The sequence below is a fragment of the Thermobia domestica genome, chromosome 11, assembly GCF_964235325.1.
Source record: "Thermobia domestica chromosome 11, izTheDome1.hap1.1, whole genome shotgun sequence".
Classification (NCBI taxonomy): Eukaryota; Metazoa; Arthropoda; class Insecta; order Zygentoma; family Lepismatidae; genus Thermobia; species Thermobia domestica.
This window is the reverse complement of record NC_137464.1, coordinates 18,748,552-18,767,396: the sequence shown is the minus strand read 5'-3', so window position 1 is coordinate 18,767,396 and position 18,845 is coordinate 18,748,552. Positions and strand designations below refer to the sequence as shown.

At 35.2% G+C, this 18,845-nt stretch overlaps 1 protein-coding gene across 2 annotated transcripts in view; it reads right to left on the bottom strand.

Moving 5' to 3' along the window:
* The window catches only part of Atg2 (Autophagy-related 2), a 105,263-nt gene that overhangs the window by 33,774 nt on the left and 52,644 nt on the right, over window positions 1-18,845 (bottom strand). For both annotated transcript variants that reach the window (XM_081730162.1, XM_081730163.1), the window contains exons 20-25: window positions 18,495-18,664; window positions 13,447-13,622; window positions 11,177-11,327; window positions 4,899-5,095; window positions 2,075-2,262; window positions 620-1,152 (exon numbers count right to left, since the gene is read on the bottom strand). In XM_081730162.1, the coding sequence (XP_081586288.1) occupies window positions 620-1,152; window positions 2,075-2,262; window positions 4,899-5,095; window positions 11,177-11,327; window positions 13,447-13,622; window positions 18,495-18,664 (1,415 nt within the window). The remainder of the gene's footprint in view (window positions 1-619; window positions 1,153-2,074; window positions 2,263-4,898; window positions 5,096-11,176; window positions 11,328-13,446; window positions 13,623-18,494; window positions 18,665-18,845) is intronic.

Here is an 18,845-nt window from a genome sequence, read left to right as displayed (position 1 = left end):
TTTTTTTTTGGTGCGGTGAGTACTGGCGTTTTTGTGTATATTTATTTTAGATATTAGGTAAGTTTGTGCACAACTAAGTAAATGAAATGCATCTATACTGTGCCCACAATACACGTTTTGCGACTTAATTTCACTAGGAGAGAGCGAGAGAGAGAGAGCGAGAGAGAGAGAGAGAGAGAGAGAAAGAAAGAAAGAAAGAAAAAGAAAGAAACTAGAAACTAAGAGCTTTTTCTGATATCCATAAACAGATATCCCTAAAAGGAAATGCTCCACTACGTCATAAATATCTCAAATTTTGAACGGAAAAGATAACAAATTAACATAATAATATTTACGTTACCTAAATTTTAAATTCATGTTGGAGAATACTGAAGAGAAGTATGGAAAACGAGACGATGACAGATACAAAGAAATGAGAGCATTTCAATGTGGGAAAAATAAAAAGATCAAGTCCACGGTGTTGGCCTATCATGAAGACTACGCGAATGAAGAAGTGATTGTTTCATCATTGAGTTACCATTCACCTTAACGTCACAATGAAAGGATTTCAGTAAAAATTCCAACTTAAAAGAAAAATTTTCTGTAATACTTTTAAATGAGTAGTTAACAAAATACTTACAATTTCTCTTGTGCGTTTTGATTCCATTGGTTTCTTTCATGGCCTCTTCCATCATGTCATGTACGTGTTCCACTTGAGATTTGGATAAATTAGTTACATTATTAATATTGTCCACACCAACTTCTGCACCTTGAATATTCACATTTACATCTTCTTCAAGACTTTCACTACAACTATGTCCTAGCAAGTCACCATCTGACGCAAAGTAAGTCAATAATTCCGTGAGAGCTTTGGCAGTATCAGCACAAGTCCTTATATGAAGAACATTATTAGACGCTCGAAGATCCACTTTGGGACTCTTAGATTCTTTGTTCTCACACAGTCTTAGGGATAATTCGAAAAGGCCAAGATCGATCACACTCACATAATTCTTTCTTAAATCTACAGTCTTAATATTGATTTTATCTGATATGAAGAGAGCTGCATCCTCTGCGATGAAGCGAAGAACGGAAGTACTTGTTTGCGCTGCAATATTACTTGATATGCTGAAGCTTCCTACCGTTATCATCGACACCAAAGGTAAATACAAAGGCCTGCAAATAAATATAAAAGAACGAATCGAAATTTACGTATATGCACGAAGAATCAGTGCTAACTATACTTCTGTAAAGATCTAGCTTATTCGTCAGAGACAAGTATTAATTGCCATATGCACAGGAATATCTGGGTAATCAATCATTATTATTTCATAATCCCCATTCCCAATCTATTGCTTAACTCCAACTCTAAATTTCTCGTTTTTCTTATACTCTTACATAATAAGGTTTAAAAAAATCACAAAAACCTTTACTATTTTAGCTCTGGTAGGTAAATGTTTTAGAATCTGTCTTAGAGTCTAATACTACACCTACGTATATACATTGTGGTGCAACCAAGTTTAAAAGTAATTTTCCCTGCAACTAAGTTTCAAATTTGATGAAACATACACCACCTTATGAGTACCAAGTGATTTGTAAAAGCAATTCAAATCTTTGGAAAACCTAAAGCCAGCTATAGAACGTAAAACTTTTGCCATTTCAGCGGATGTTCTTCACAAAGTCGTGTAAAATGCTGAGTTAAGATTACGTAAAATCATTGGAGTTGAAGGAAAATGTACTGAAAATGTAACACACATCGCAGGATATGCAGTTTTAACTAACATTTAAACGAGAAATTCACATTTTTCCTATTTATAATAGAATTTAAACGAGAGCTTCATGTTTTTAAGTTGGTAATTAACTCTTACTCAACCTTATACACATCAACTACACAACTAAGGGGAAACATTATACGAATATAATACATTTTGAAAATCCATTTATGGAAACAAAAATTTAGACTCTGTCCGAAAAAATCGGATTCGGCTAAAGAAACTGATGAAAACCACAACCCATCATAATAAAACTCAAAGCTCTCAAGTACAAGGAAACATGTGCTTTCTATCTACGTAAAGGAGAAACTATTCTTTTATCCTACCTATAATCCACCGCACAATTCCATAAATGAAGATGAAGTTCAGTGATTACTCCAGGAGGCACGTATCCTGCTACAGGATAATCTAACACATCAAAGAAATCAACTAACTGAGTGAACCAACTATGGCTATTAGAACACATGCGATGCCTCAACGTAGCATTACGAATAGCTGTCGCCACTTGGAAAGTCTGCAAAGGATGAAAAATAATTCATTTGCAAAACACTTATTTATACAGAATATACACTATCTGTATCAAACACTTCGATAATGTGAAACTTATTATTATTATTTGCTTATTTTGCCCAAAAGTATTTTCTTCAATCGGGTGTAAAAATGAGGGGAATGTTTCTTACTGTGGACTCCTTACGATAGGTAATTGTATACATGAATAATCAATTCAGTATAATACGCAATTTAATGATCTTCAATGTGAAAATACCTCATTACTTTAGATCACCATAATATCTTCATCAATCGACCGACAGACACACCTTTCGTGGCATATTATTTAAGAAATTAAATATTTTAGCAAAATACAAAATACAAGCTAAAAGATACTAACAAATAACTAACATAATTATACGATTTAAAATTATTTTTATGGGTATTAGGTATTTTGTTGTTTTGCTAAAATACTATCTTATTTGTGAAATATTTCTTCTTCAATGATCTGCTACTGGAAATATCTATAAATCAACAGAGAATAATATTAAGCTGATCTGACAAGATAAAATATTTCCAACTGGAGAATCATTGTGTTGTTTCCAATATTATACTGTATCAATTCTTTGCGTTTCGTAAGACACTACAGTATATCATAATATTTCGATAATAATCGTTAACTTTTAAGGGTTTTATTTCAACATTTACTGAGATTTACACTTGAATAACAAACAGTATATATATTGCAAGATGGATTGCTACTTTTTTGAAATAGGCGAACTACCACAGAATCCCATGCAATTAACGGATAACGGGAAACCATGTCATAGGGCAAATGACTGCTACCTACAGTCTCCCTTGGGCACTGGCTCCTGGAATATCCCTAAAGAAACAGTTGATAATAACCTGTTAAGAGTTCACGTCCTGTTCAAGCGCAAATTCATAAAAGCACAAGTAAGTACTACGACACGGGTAGCCTCAGTGGTTCGGAAATAAGGTTTGACTGTATTTTACCTCTGCGCATGTTAAATATCTTTAACGAATTCCTATTTATTAAATGGATATATATATATATATATATATATATATATATATATATATATATATATATATGTGTGTGTGTGTGTGTGTATATATATATACAGCGAAAGGAAGGATACTGATAAGTACATACAAATTCCAACCTGATAAAGCACGAATACTTGAGTGAACAACACGGCACACACACATACTTTTGAAATATGAAACACTCCATACAACGAAAAAAATGAAGATATACGTATGGAAAACAAATGAATTGTCATCTATAGTTATTTCTCATGTCACATCCACTAAAACATTATTCACTCAGATGGGTAGCTTTCAATGTTAAACAAGATACACAATACTGAAAGGCTTGAGATAAGAGAGGCTATTGCGTGCCTTTCATTTCCAGTAACAGACGCGAACTCCTTGCTTCCATCAACATTCGGGAATATCCTAAGAGAATGTTTTTAGCTGGCAGTGTCTTTTAGGATTTGCTATGGAAAAAAATTACAAATTTTATATTCATAATCAATACAAATATAATTATGATATATTAAGTAGTCCTGGCAACACGTCTTTTTGGAAATTAAAATTTGTTGTGAAGGCGGTCGTAAGTGTTGCAGACCAACTTTAGAAATTCAGTCTATAACTAATGGATATCTTATATGTTAGTCCAATGAAAAACAGTTTAATAGAAAATAATACAGATTGGCAAATCTGGAGAGTAAGCTTTCCACGTGCAATTCACACGGACTGCAAGCGTTATTTCCATCGGAGTTTAGATAATAAAGCGTCAGTGTGAAGAACTTTGCACCTGGTCTGTCAATGTAACAATTTTGTATTTAGAAAGGTTTCTAGGCGTTGATAATCATTTATATGGAAAGTAATTTTAGTAGCCAAAACCGTGAGTTGGTAACCGTGAGTTGCTACGAAAAGATAAACAAGTTTGCTTCTTCGAAGTACTCTGCTAATTACATAAACATTCAGTTCGATAAAGAGTGGTTCCTTTGTATTATTCTCGACGCCAACAGGTAAAGATCACACCTACATGCAAAATAAAGAAAGTGTTGTCTCTCCTGCTATAAAGCATCCCGAAGGGTGAAAGAAGTTTTTTATTAACTTGAATAAAACATTAATTTTCAATGATGATTTAAAGTTGGCGAAAATATACAGTTTGTCCAATAAGTGAGTTGTGTGACCGACCTGACGATCACATGACCAATCAATAGAAGAGGTAAAATGGGGTTGAAACTGCTATGCACCGGTGAGTCTCCGGAAATGATTCCTATAGAAAATCTCTGCAACTAAAATTACAGAAACTGCTACACAGACCCAGGAACCAACAACAGTTATTTGAAGCCTACTAAGGAATTTATCAAGTGACACTGGATGTCATCAATGACTTACTGGATATTATGCCACCTTAGGCTTACATTCTAGAGAAGGCTCCATCAAACACTAACTCCAGCATCAAGAGTGATTCCTTCCGCGCACTGATACAGGCTTATTTACTTATTTACGTCCGACTAGTGTATATAGTAAATTTGATTTTGTTATCTAAAATATGTATTATAAAACAAACAAAAATAAATAAATAAAAGTCACATAAAGCTGAATGCATTAAATAAACCATACCTTTAAATGAGTTCTGTCGTCAATATTTATTTTGACAGCAACGGACAACATGTCGAGACTATTGCCTCCAGTTCCCACAGTGCCGCTGCTACCAATAGCTGCTCCAGGTTCTGACCTATAGATCGTGGCTTCAACGTGTGACGACGGCGAACCAAAAGGAAGATTATAAATATCTGTAGGCACTGAAGTTACCAAACCTGAAATTAATAAACATACTATTAGCAAAACCTTTGAGAATATTTAAGACCACGTAGGTAATTTAATGTCACGGTATTTTTATAAAGCTAATAATATTGCTTTATGTTGCGAAATAATCAATAATAGAATCAATAGAACAATAGTTTACCGCGATAGCAATTAACCTGACGGCACTGGCGCCAAGTCTCACAGACCCGTGCCACCTGTTTTTACAGCCTGTTACTAGTAGCTGGCCGTTAGTTCTGATTGGGGTTCAAATTGAAAAATTTATTTTTCAATGGACATTTCTGAACATGATTTATTACCTTGTGATAAGATATTGAAACTTCTAAACTTTTTTACTAAATAATAATTGTAATTCTACTATATTTTTCATAACTCTTCAATTTTTCTCAAGATACACTAAAATTTAACATTTGTATTGAAATTCGCAATATACCTTTTTAATATGTGTAATACAAAATAAAATTATCAACAAAAAAATTTAAATAAAAATTAATAGGTACAGATTTAAAATTTAACAAATGGGTCTGTAAGACTAGTCGCCAGTGCTCAAGTCACATTAACAGGCGCTAGTGCCGTCGGGTTAAATTAGCTTTTGTTCATGCTTAGACATTTAAAAAGCTTTAGAGTTGAAAATAAAAGAGATCGATATTATGAATATATTATTTTAATATAATTTTAACTAAGTTTTAACCATTAATCGTTATATAATCAAACGCACGTAACACAGAATATTTAATAGAAATAATAAATCTTCCGTGTTTGAATTTTTGAAACCTTGTCAATTTTGAAAATTCACGAACTATTTGTTTATACATATTCATTTAAAAATCACTCCTATCTCATTATATCAAACATAAATTAAATTATTAATAAAAGCGTATTGTAATATCCCACGTGGAACTGTATACAAATACTACTTTACGCTTGTGTTTACAACCACCACCACATGGTTTTACGTCGGGATACTACGCAGAACGTGGATTCACTACAACCAGTAGACAACGGACTTCTGGCTGATCCTACGAAGCACACGATGACATCGGAGCAGCAGCGCCACTGATGCCTGGAGACCTATAAATTCGGCAGCAACCAGAGGACCAATACCAGTTCTTTGGTGTCTCTCCTATTGTTTACCACGGAACGTTAGGAGTAACCTAACCCCAAGCCTCTAGTCTGCCACGGGACTCTTGGCTATTCCTCTCATCCTGGCTTAGCCTGCCACGAGGCTCTGTTGGGCATCCTACTCCAGTAGCTTAGCCTATTACGGAGCTCTGTGACTACTAACCTCACTGCTTGCCACGGAGCTTTGGGGATTCCTATGACCACTCTGCTTAGCCTGTCACGGGGCTCTGTGGAGATTCTGTCCGCGACCTTACAGTCAAGGACTACGTATTTCTAACCTAACAAATTTAGAGGAGAATAACTTTGTAGTATTTCTGTAAATATTGTTATTTAGTGAAGCTCCTCCCTGCTGCGAGTTATCATCGAAATTACGTAAACAAAGACCCCTGTGCTCTACTCCCGAAGACGGCTTGCATTAGTAACTACTGATTCCCAAAAGAATTCCAATTCTTCAACGAACACAACGCTACAAATCCCGTAGTTCAAACATGCACTCAATTCTACTTGAATTGTAAGAGAAAACTTTTGAATGATGAGTTTTTAAATTATTATACTACTACATAATTGTCCATTTCATTATGAAAAACAAAGGTTACAATTCACATCTAAACTGTGGTCGCCAGCATCTCTATCGGAATTAAACGGAAACTGTAACTCCTTAGCTATTTACGTTTAGTAGTGACAATAGTGATACCAGGCGGCGAAAATCTGGACCGTTTACTAGGTAGATTAACAACTGACGTTATCAACATCAAACGGCTCAGTTGTTAAAGCCTACTATCATCGGAGTCGACGGCGATATTGATCTAGTAACTTACTTTGATGTTTATGAAGTTAAATGTGAATGCAAAAATACATGTATTGCTATGATTAAACTAAATATAAAAATAGGAATCATATAACATAGCAGGAGGCTTCAGTCATCTTAAGTTTATATTTCAGCACAAAACTAACACATCTATTATACGAAAGCGAATTCAATCTGGTAGGACCACGCAATGAGTACTGAACCAACTGAAATTATATTTAGTATGATTATCAACCTCAGGGTTTTCAAGGATCATATGATATTAAATTAATTAAAATACATATCTTAAGGGGGAGAGCGGAGTCATAATTTATACGACAACTTGAGTATCATATAGGCCGTCTGGTGGTAGGAAATTTGGTACATAAAATCATATGACATATATTAGTATGAATCCATATCGTTTGGAGTCGCTAAAATGATTAGTGACATTGCCATTGACATTTAACAACAAGTTTAGCCAAGAAGGAACATGTCAAGTGGCCTGGAAATCGATAGAGCTTATACGCCAAACGCGTCGTTCTTCCTTGTTCATTTCTTTATTTCCAAATCCGAAGATGTTACCCTCCGTCATTTATTTCACTATTTAACAATCACCAGATACAGCTCAGAGGCCATTTTATACTGGATATATAACAATAACAGTGGAAAGGATTTGGGAAAGTATCGGTCACTGCCTGTTTTAGTTGGTACCATCCCGGTATTTGCCTGGTAGGACTGGAGAAAACCTTTGAAAACCCCAGTTAGGATGCTCGGCAGCGGGAATCGAATTCACGACCAGGGTGTCCGGATTGATTTAAATCACTTGATTTTTAAAATACAAATCGTCGATTTAAATCAAATTCCGAAATAAATTAATTTAAAGTAGAAATAAGTAAAATCCTGTCTCTGTTCTGTTATTTCGATTATGGAAGATAATAATCACAATACAATGAGACTCAAATGTATGTACACCACAGCATGAAAACGAGTGTCATGCAATGGACGATTAGGGAAATCCCATTTTGAACGGGTAACGGGGGAATTCTGCTTTCTTCTCTTCGTAACATAGGGTTTGTGAATCGGTAATTCTACTCCAACGGGGAAATCACCATGCACATTTAAAGACGAAATTTTTTTTGTGTGCGCGTCTGTTTGTTTGTTCACAGGTAATAGGGGCGTATTTAGAGGGGTCCGATCTCCTCTACGATATTTATTTATTTTTTAAGATTTTATAGCTTTCGGCGAAATTTGTGTATTTTATATATATTTCGTACCGCAAGCTAGTTCCGATTTCTTAGAAGTATGCCCCTGCAAATATCAGTAACATTTGTGAAAAAAGTGTCATGTTGATAAACGTTGCTGTACTTTTTCCCTTAATGCTTAAGAAACATTGTTTGGGGTTGAAATAGGTTAACAATTGGGGATTAATTCAAAATTGAATCCCAATACTTTAACTTAAATGACAAAATTAACATTTAATACTAATTCCTGTTTTTCTTCAGTTCGCGACTTGTATTATACGAGGAGAAAGATTTGATTTAAATTTAAAAAATCAACAAAAATGCCAGGGAATTAGCAGAATCAATGTCAAAGGCGTTGCTCTATTCATTATTTATTTCACTCATTCCTTTAATTTTCAACGAAGGCGTGGGGATGGAAACGCCAAAGGCGGTGCTCTTAAACCTTATATTTTCCGTACATGTCAGCAGGCCTGGCAATCGACAGGAGAGGTAATGCTAAAGGCGTTGTTCGTTATTTATTCACTCATTTCCTTATTCTGAAGAACTGTATATACCTTATTCTACTTGTGAATGTAAGCTAACAAGGGAAATTACACGGGTGGTAACATAGAAGGTGCTTCTTTTCGTTATGTATTTCACTCATTCCCTTATTGCCAACAAAGGTGTACGGACAGCAATGCCGAAAGCATGGAGGGTGAGAGGTGGGTGTGACACTACGGATTTTGATCCTTACATTTACATAAACCTATTCTTCCCTGTGAAGATGAGGCATTTTAATTAGTTCTATATAAATCAGCATCGCAGAGAGAAAAGAACACATATACATTGTTCTTCATTCGCACTTAACATCCAGATTTTAATACGGAGAGACTAATTTTGAACAAAGATTCGGATATCACTACAAACAAATTAATTTTACAAATGAAAATAAAACGAAATCTTTAAGTTTTACGTCCCATGGTTATGCCATCTGGGCTAAACGAGACGGTGACGATAACAAATGAATGTAATGGTGGAGGGAATAAAGTGGGAGGAAACGGGAGAACCCCGAGAAAATCCAAGAACACAGTATATATATATATATATATATATATATATATATATATATATATACAAAGATTATATATTTGTGTTACAGTTTCGGCTACGCAACACAAATTTGTAATCTTAATATATTTCAGTAATGTTGGACAGCCCTGAATAAATCAGAAACAAGAAGAGATATTAGCAAGAATGTGGTGGATTCAGATACTTGTGGAAGGGGGACGTCTTTTGAGGTACCACACAGTTACCAGCTCAACAGTGTTGCCAGCACAGTACAAAGTAGTATTTTTTTAAAATGGAACATACAGGAGTTTATGCCATCAAAAGAATTAGTACAGAATGTGAATACTAACAAGCGAAACCGTACCTGTCAGTGTTGCCAAATAAGGAAGTTACAAAGCTTCAAAGATCAGGAAATTAAAGTGTCCGTAGAGCAAAACTAGCAAAAAGATAAGAAAAATAATACTAGGGAATGAAAAGGAGTAACCGAAAGAGTAAACCAGAGAACGCACAGCATCCACTGAGTAACAGGGTTGCCACAGCAAAGGGGGAAAAAATTGAAAATGTTGCAGTTGCCATAGGAGGAAAAGTGCCCATATGACGTAATGCTGGAAACACCATAGAAAGTCTATGTAAGGTTTAAGAATCCTAATAGCGTTTGTTCGAAAGCGATATCTCTAACCGTTCCCGAGATACACCAAAGGTGTGCGCGGTGTGCAACATTGCATAATAATTCCCTCGCCCTCCAAACTACAGGAACGAGTAATGAAAATGACACGCTCAACAAAATGTAAGAACTACACGGGTATAATCGTCAAATAGAAGGCAATGATACCTGTATATTTACAAGAACATATGATGAAGTGTGGGATGTTCCCCGTAACTCGCAATGGGACACGGAGACATCATTGTCACGCAACGTCCGTGACAATATACACATTATGGTACACAAACCAGATCAGCTGTTCTTGTGATGTAGTGGTTAACGATTCGGGCTACGACGTAGGTCGTTGGTTCGATCCCATTCAGGGCTACTGTGTTTGTTCTTTCAACAAGCACTATCAATTACGTTAGATAGAGGCGATTTACTATGAAACGTTTTAGTAACGTTCCTTGGCTTTGCGTTGGAATGTAATCGGTTGCACACATAAGAATTCCAAAGTCTACAAATAATAATAATTACATGGTTGTAGCAGGGAACCATGGTTTTGAATAATAATAATAATTATTATTATTACTCAAAAGACGTTCCCCTTCCACAAGTATCTGGATCCACCACATTCTTGCTAATATCTCTTCTTGTTTCCGATTTATTCAGGGCTGTCCAACATTACTGAACCACCCTGTATATACTATTTTGGTAAGTTGGGAGTTTTATTAGCAATCTTGAATTTTCCAAAGAATGATTTAGCAATGAATAATTTACAAGAACACAGTGTTTGTCCATCATAAAGCCCACTTGCCGCGAACTAGGATAGAACTAGGAACCCCACGCAACAGAGGTGAAAGTTTTATCTGAACCACCGTGTCCCATTACTAACAATGAAGAATTGAATGAACAAGTTACTTAACTTTACTAGAGCTAGTGATAATTCGAAAGAAATTAAAAGTTTGTGTTTAACAAAATGACTTGAAGTAGTAACAGATAAATCGGAAGTATAATCATATTTATACAAGGAGGATGTATCCTTTTTATTCATAATACATCCTTATTTTGGACTCTGAACAAGATTACAGCTTTAGTAATTGAAATAATTAGCGAATATTTCAAAAATTCGAACACGGAAAGTTTGTTATTTTTCTATTAATTATGGTTTCATTCTAACACTCTACAAATGTCGGTAACACAACATAAATAAATAAATAAAACCTCTTACCATCATGATAGAAAGTAGCTTTGTTCGCTTGCACACACACGAAGCCCAAATCAGGATTTCCTTTGTATCCCGTAACACTAAACAAATTGCCTTCCTCGAAACTAACTTGTAGTTTTCCGTGTTGTCCAGGGATTACATTGCCCATTGCATCCTAAAAAGAAAATGATATCTGAAATAAATATTTCATGTTCATTTGTTCGACTTTCAAAAGACGCATCACCAATATAGTCGAACAGCAGCAATAGCAATACATGAAATGTATATCATTAGTTCAGCTTATTTAGAAATACGGTTTAACATATTTGGCAAAAAGTAGAATGACTTTCTCACATTACTTCTATTACATTTTATTACGATCATGTACAAAATTTAATTATTAACTACTTGAAGATAAAGTATTTTTGGAAAACTCTGGTTTGATTCTTGGACACGACACATACTAACTAAATAACTTTCAATGTGTTTCTAACCAGACGAAAAACAGAATAGCACCTGCAGGGTGTCCTCCATGCTTCAGTACAATACAAAACCACATGCAGGTGTGACAATATACGAATACTTAATGATAAACTAACTCACTGAAAATATGTTGTCTAGAAAAGAAATGCACGGTAGTTACATCAATAATATATGAAGTGCATGTCAAAACAAAGGGCCGATATTTAAAAAAAAATATATATATATATATACAGAAAAAGAAATTGATTGTGATTGATATGCAAGTTAATACATTGGTTATTTTTCGACGTAGTCACCATGAACCTCCAGACATTTCTGATAGCGTGGCACAAGCTTCCGTATATCCTCTGTGTAAAAATTTGCTGCCTGAGAGCGCAGCCAGTCCAAAACTGATGTCTTGAGCACTTCACTGTCGTTGAAACGCTTCGACGCAAGCCTTTTGCAGATGAAGAAAAAGAACAACATCACTAGGGCAAAATCGAGGGTGTAAGGGGAATGACTGAATGGTTCCCATCGAAATCTTTGGATTGTCTCAACAGTACAAGCAGCTGTGAGTGTGTGGGCATTGTCATGGATCAGAAGAATTCCAAAGTGTAGCATTTTTCTCCGCCGATTTTTGGATGGCATGTCGCAGATTATGCAGTGTTTAGCAATACACATCTGCTGTAATTGTTCGTCCTGGTTCCAAAAATTCCAGAATCATCACCCTTTTGGTCCCAAAACACAGTTCTCATGATTTTGTGAACTGATGGTGTTTGTTTGAATTTCTTCGCTTTAGGAGAACTAGAGTGCCGCCACTGCATTGACTGCTGCTTCGACTCCTCAGTGGTGTACGGTATCCAGGTTTCATCTTCTGTTACTGTATGAGAAAAAGAGGTTCTCTCCATCCTCTCCACAGCGGGCAAAACATCACGTGTTGCTGTCACTCTTCGTTTTTTGTGAGCAGCATCTGTCAGCATTTTTGGCACCTACTCGCAGTTTGTGATAACCCAGCTTGCAGTCACAATTCGATGCATGTTTTGCACACACTTCTGGAAACTCTTTGGCGAGTTCAATTAATGTGAACCGGCGATTGGATCTCGATAACCCAGCTTGCCAGTCACAATTCGATGCATGTTTTGCACACACTTCTGGAAACTCTTTGGCGAGTTCAATTAATGTGAACCGGCGATTGGATCTCACTTTCTCTTTAACGCATTCCACCACATCATCTGCCTGAACAGTAGGCCTTCTGGATGTTCATTCTCATGAACATTTGAACGACCTTCCCGAAACTATCTGTACTATTGTCTGACCTTCCCTTTGCTCATTACTGTCGGTTACTAAATGGCCTACAATTTCCGATGAAAGTCAGCTGCAATCTGTCCTTAGACGTTCAGAAATCGTATGACAGATCTCACTTCACATTTGGCGGGATTTTGTATCACGTCAGCCATTTCACCTTACTGCTACTCGCAAGTATACAACTGCACTCGAACAATTCTATCTATGTTGTGAACACAGAATACTAGGGTATGCTCCTACACATGCTCAACTTCATCGGTGTTGTCAACCCTACGTAAAAAAATATCGGCATTTTTTTTCTGATATGTGCCACATAATCATAATAGTTTATGATAAAATTGTAATAATGTCTTTGGTATTTCCTAGTTAATATATCCTCTGTAATGAAAACTGTTTCTCAAATTTGCGTTATGAATTTTATCAACAACATATCCAAAAGTTCTTAAAAATAATAATAATAATAATAATAATAATAATAATAATAATAATAATAATAATAATAATAATAATAATAATAAAGTACTTACTCTAACTGGTGCAAAAAGAGTGAAGTTTCCTTGATTAACAGTGAGAGTTAAAGTAACTCTACTCTGTCCATCTGAATCTTTCTTTTGTTCTATCTGCTGTTTTCGTTTCTGACGCTGCCTATGTTCATAAATGGAGTAATATACGCCATCAGTACTTTCAGAGTCGGAATCAGAATCTGCAAGAATCAATTTTAAAAAAATAAATAAATAAAATAAAAGAAACCTACAGAAAATAAGAATTTTGTATGGTTCGTCTTTCACTACTATTACTAGAAATTCTTTCTCGCTCGAAAAAAAAAAAAAAAAAAATTGCACTCGATCCAATTCACTTACAAAAAGATGAAAAGAAACGAAAAAGAAATATCTCAAAGTTTCAGCATGAGTTGTTTTCTATAAATTAGATTGAAACGAATGAAATTTTCAGTTTAATGTCCCTTGAATATGTTCTGTACGCCAGAAGGAAATGGATGATCAAGAAACGCAAATGATTATGAAATAATTGATGGAATGAGAGTATAGGAGAATCTCGAGAAAACCCACAAGTACGATGTTGAAATGAAAATGAAATCTTTAACTTTTACGTTCCATGGTTATGCCGGCTAAGCTAAAGGAGATGGTGGTGATGAGAAATGAATGAAATGGTGGAATGAAGAAAGTAGAGGACTCCGAGAAAACCCACGCACATGGTGTTTGCCCACCACAAAGCTCACTTGGCACGAGCTGGGATCGAGCACCAGAGGTGAACGCTCTGCCACTGAGTTACTGAGCCTTTTCCACCACAAACTCAGAAGGCTTGGGAGCGAACCAGAGACCCTTTGCAGCAAAGGTGAATCCTATACTACTGAGCCAAGATGGCTCCCATAAATTAGATCACGTAAAATAAGTTGTTATAGTACCTTTTAGCAGGGTGGGAAAAAATCGATTTTTTTTTTAAAAAAAATCATTTTTGTTGATTTTTTTTATTTAAATCGATTTTTAAAAATTTAAATCAAATCTTTCTTCTTGCGTAATACAAGTCACGAACTGAAGATAAAACATTAGGAATTAATATTAAATGTTAATTATGCCATTTAAGTAAAAGTATTGGGCTTGAATTTAGAATTGACTGCCAGTCGTTAACTTATTTCAATCCCAAATAGAGATGCAAGGGTTCGAAAAAAAAACGTCATTTTTTTGGGGGGGGGACTCGGTTTTTTTCTGCTTCGCTTTTTTGCTTGGGAAATTTTGGGCTTTTTTCCAAATTCTGCTTTAAATTGTTAAAGCAGGTTTTGTTTCGCTTCTCTACAATACAAAAACTCATTTAAGTAGTAGTGGAGGCAGATAATAATGCAAAACCTCGAAAATAAACATGAATTTCGAAAACATATTTCAAACAATTTTAATTCCTAACACATTTTTATTATGAATCCCAAAAAATGAATCCATGTATATAATAAGTTGCAGTTAAGTTTTAACTTCCATATGCATTATATGCAATATTTTTTATTGTGAATTAAAAATACAAAAACAAGGAAAAACTGTTACAAGACATACCGAATTTATTGTACTATGTGTGTGAGTTCAAACAAATAATACATCGGGAAGATAATAATATATTTACTGAACAAACGCACAAAACAAATTTAAGTTTCGACGCCGCAGCCTTCTCAAAAATAACATGTTTTTCTCTTTGTTCATTACGTATATCAAGTGGCTAAAGTGGTTCAACGTTGGTTTCGCATTCGAGAGGTCATGTGTTCGATTCCCGCTGCAGACCAACCTGACTGGGGTTTTCCAGTATTTCCCTCAGTCTTACCAGGCAAATGCCGGGATGATACCTACTAAAACAGGCCCTGGCCGATACCTTCCCAAATCTTTTCCATGTTGTTAGATATCCAGTATAAAATAGCCTCTGAGCTGAATCTGGTGATTGTTAAATAAATAAATAAATATCATTCCCTTGTCAATCTGTTACAGCCTATAACTTTATTATGTCTGACTTCCGAGACTTTCATAAACATTCGTACTAGAGTAACAATGAAAAATAATCATTGCTTTATTACAATTCAACGTATTACTTTAAAAGACTGAAAAAAAATGCAATCTTTGTATGGGACGCTCAAAAATCACTTAATTTGTTAATGCACCTCTTGCTTCCGCCTTTGCTACCCCTACAGAAACTTCTTTGAAATGGAACAGAAATGTTGAAAATGTATTTTCTATTCATTTATTACATACGTAATAATTTGTTACCACCTATCAGGTGCTTCGGACCTGCAAAATCGGTGAAGTCCCAAATTCTGTAATGCACTGACTGTTCCTTAAGCTTGTTTAGAGTCAGGAAAGTACTGAATTTTCTGTTAATGAATCATATGCGTAATACTGTTCATCTGAGCGTTTGGTTTCCAAGGCTCTGGAATATATAACCACCATCACGGTTTACCCAGTCAATTTAACATGTCATTACGAAACTTCGCCTCCCCCCCCCCCCCAAAAAAAAAGAAACTACGAAATACATTTAAGTCAAGCACAACAAACATGAGTGAGTGGTTAGCTTTTCCGTTTCTATTGGGAAATCCGGGATTCAGTCCCGCAGTCGACCATTCCGACAAAAGTTCTTAATTCCATCTGTGAATGTAGAGATAGTGCGTGTACTGTGATTCCTGGCTGATTTGATTTCTTATGTTTTAAATTGTTGTTATTACTAATTACCAGCAATGACGGATTTGCGAAAGGGGTTAGGGTGGGGGTGTCTTTCGGACTGAAGCCTGTTCTCCGAAATTACGGAATTTCTAAAACAAACGAAATTTTAGTTATGTCTTTACTCATAAACTTCAAGCTCCCCTCAAATGAAAATCAGGCATTTTTAGAAAAAAATCTAACCATTAATAAGAAAAAACCCTCCCAAAACACTTTTCTAAATCCGTACTGATTATTTGTATAAAATGGTATTCAAGGTTGCATCCGGAAGATTATTGCTACATCATTACACAGCTACAGTATAACAGAAATGTGGAAGTATGCTCTGACGGATATATTGAAAAACATAAGTTTAATTATGTGCTAGAAACTAGAGTACTACGCTCTAAGAAATGAAACACGAATAACTAAAAATGAAATGATCTAAAGAAGAAAAAATATCGATAGCTCAGAAGTTAAAATAAAGTTATATAGTGTCTAAAATTGCTCTCAAATAGTACGTATTTAATGTTTAATTCATAAAACATGTGCTCCATCCATCATGATGGTGAATTCTAGAGGGAAATATGCTATTTGGGTCATGAAATCTTGTTTAACTAATCATGAAAATGAAAAAAGGCAAAATTTCCGTATTTTCCCTAAAAAGCCGGCTTTTTATGTGAAAAAGAAAACATCAATTCAAAACAGCCGGCTATTTTGCATCTCTAATCCCAAACAATGTTTCTTAAGCACTAAGGAAGAAATACTGCGACGTTTATCAACATGATACTTTTTTTTCATAAAAGTTACTCATATTTGGTAAGGGCATACCTAAAAAATTTGGAACTAGCTTGCGGCACGAAATACACGCAAATTTCTCCTAAAGTTATAAAATCTAAAAAAGATTTAAGTTTCGGAGAGGGAATCGGACCCCTTTATAAATACGCCCCTATTATCTGGGAACAAATAAACAAACGCGCACACAAAAGAATTTTCGTCTTAAATATCCATGGTGATTTTCTCGTTGGAATAGTTAACGATTTAAAAACCTTATGTTACGAAGATAAGAAAGCAGAATTCCTCTTTTACCCGTTCAAAACGGGATTTTCCCTAATCATCCTCTGCATGAAACACTTGTTTTTATACTATGCTGTACATACATTTGCATCTTATTATATTATGATTATCTTCCATAATTGAAATAACACAACAGAGGCTGGATTTTACTTATTTTCACTTTAAATTAATTTATTTCGGAATTTGACTTAAATCAACGATTTTTATTTAAAAAATCAAGTGATTTAAATCAGACTAATTTAAATCAATCCACCCTGTCTTTTAGTAAAGTGTATTTCACTGGAAAATTAACGAAGCATTAATATTTCACAATACTGGTTAATCTAACGTTCATGATGTTTGAAGTTGAAAAGGGTCGTCTTCTCACGTATTCACATCTTACCTTCCACTAGGGTATACACATTGCAAAGTAATGAACTGACACTGTCTATTACTAAACTATCAATTTCAATCTACATGAATCAATTATGAAGTAATGCCCACTCTAAACTCCACTGTCTATATGCTTCGTAAATTTCTTCAGGCACGCAGATTCTTTCTCTGTTAATTAACTAAAGCGCACCTAATACAATCAATTCCTAGTGAAAAGGTAATTTTAGTTCTTTTGCTCACTGATGATAGCAGAAATAACGTTGTGCTATTTGAGAGAGAAAATCGTGCGAGCGGTCCCGGGTTCGATTCCCGGTGATGACACTCGGTTGAAAAAGTGTAAAAAGCTTTTTCAGGTCAGCCATTCTGAGTGAGGTTTTCCTCATTCACACCAGGCAAATGTCGGGGTGGTACCTGACATATAGGTCTCAAGATGCTGCCTTCCTTTCCCAATCCTTTCTTCCTTCCCTTTCCCCGGATAATGTGATCGCCGAGCTACGTCATCCCTCATACGTGACGGGTTAACATGGCTATAGATGCCGAAAGCCCAGAAATCTAAATTCTAAATCTTTAAGAGAGAAAATGAAATTATTAGAACTGCTAGTACGTGATTTGGAGTATCACAGTGTGAAATTTCAGTAAATCTCATGTATAGAATTAATGGGAGAAGGACGGAAAAGGTTACTGCTGGCCTAAATAGATTTAATTACCAATAATGAGCACGCCATCTTCATCGCGTTTTATTCTAATCTTCTCCGTTATATCTGCAAAAGTGTACAAACACATAGAGGCAAAAATTATATACTTTAAGCTAGCCTAGAGCACGAAAAGAAATAAATCTAATTCAAGTTTCTTTTAAAAAACACTAAATAGAACAAATCATACACAGTTAAAAAGCAATCAATAAAATATCTTTGAAACAAGGCGATACATAGAGTGCTTACCATATTGAATGCCCGACTTGCACATACTAAAAGAGGGCTGTAAACTTTCCTGAAGAACTGTGGAAGTTAAGTCAATCCCAGCATGTCCTTTAAATCCATATATGTCGGCTGTGGAAGAATTCCTAGGTTTCGGCGCAGCAGGTTCCCACAGAAACAGGTCTGTATTAATCCTATTTGACGAAACATGTTATTATTGACTCCTTTTTAACACTACCACATCGATTTTTAAAAATTGTATCTCAAATACAGTTTTTCCTACAGAGAGATTGACTAACAAAAATGAAATACTTTACACCTTCTTCTCTCCAAAAGTACATATTTATATGTAGAATACTAGATCAGTCCTATTAC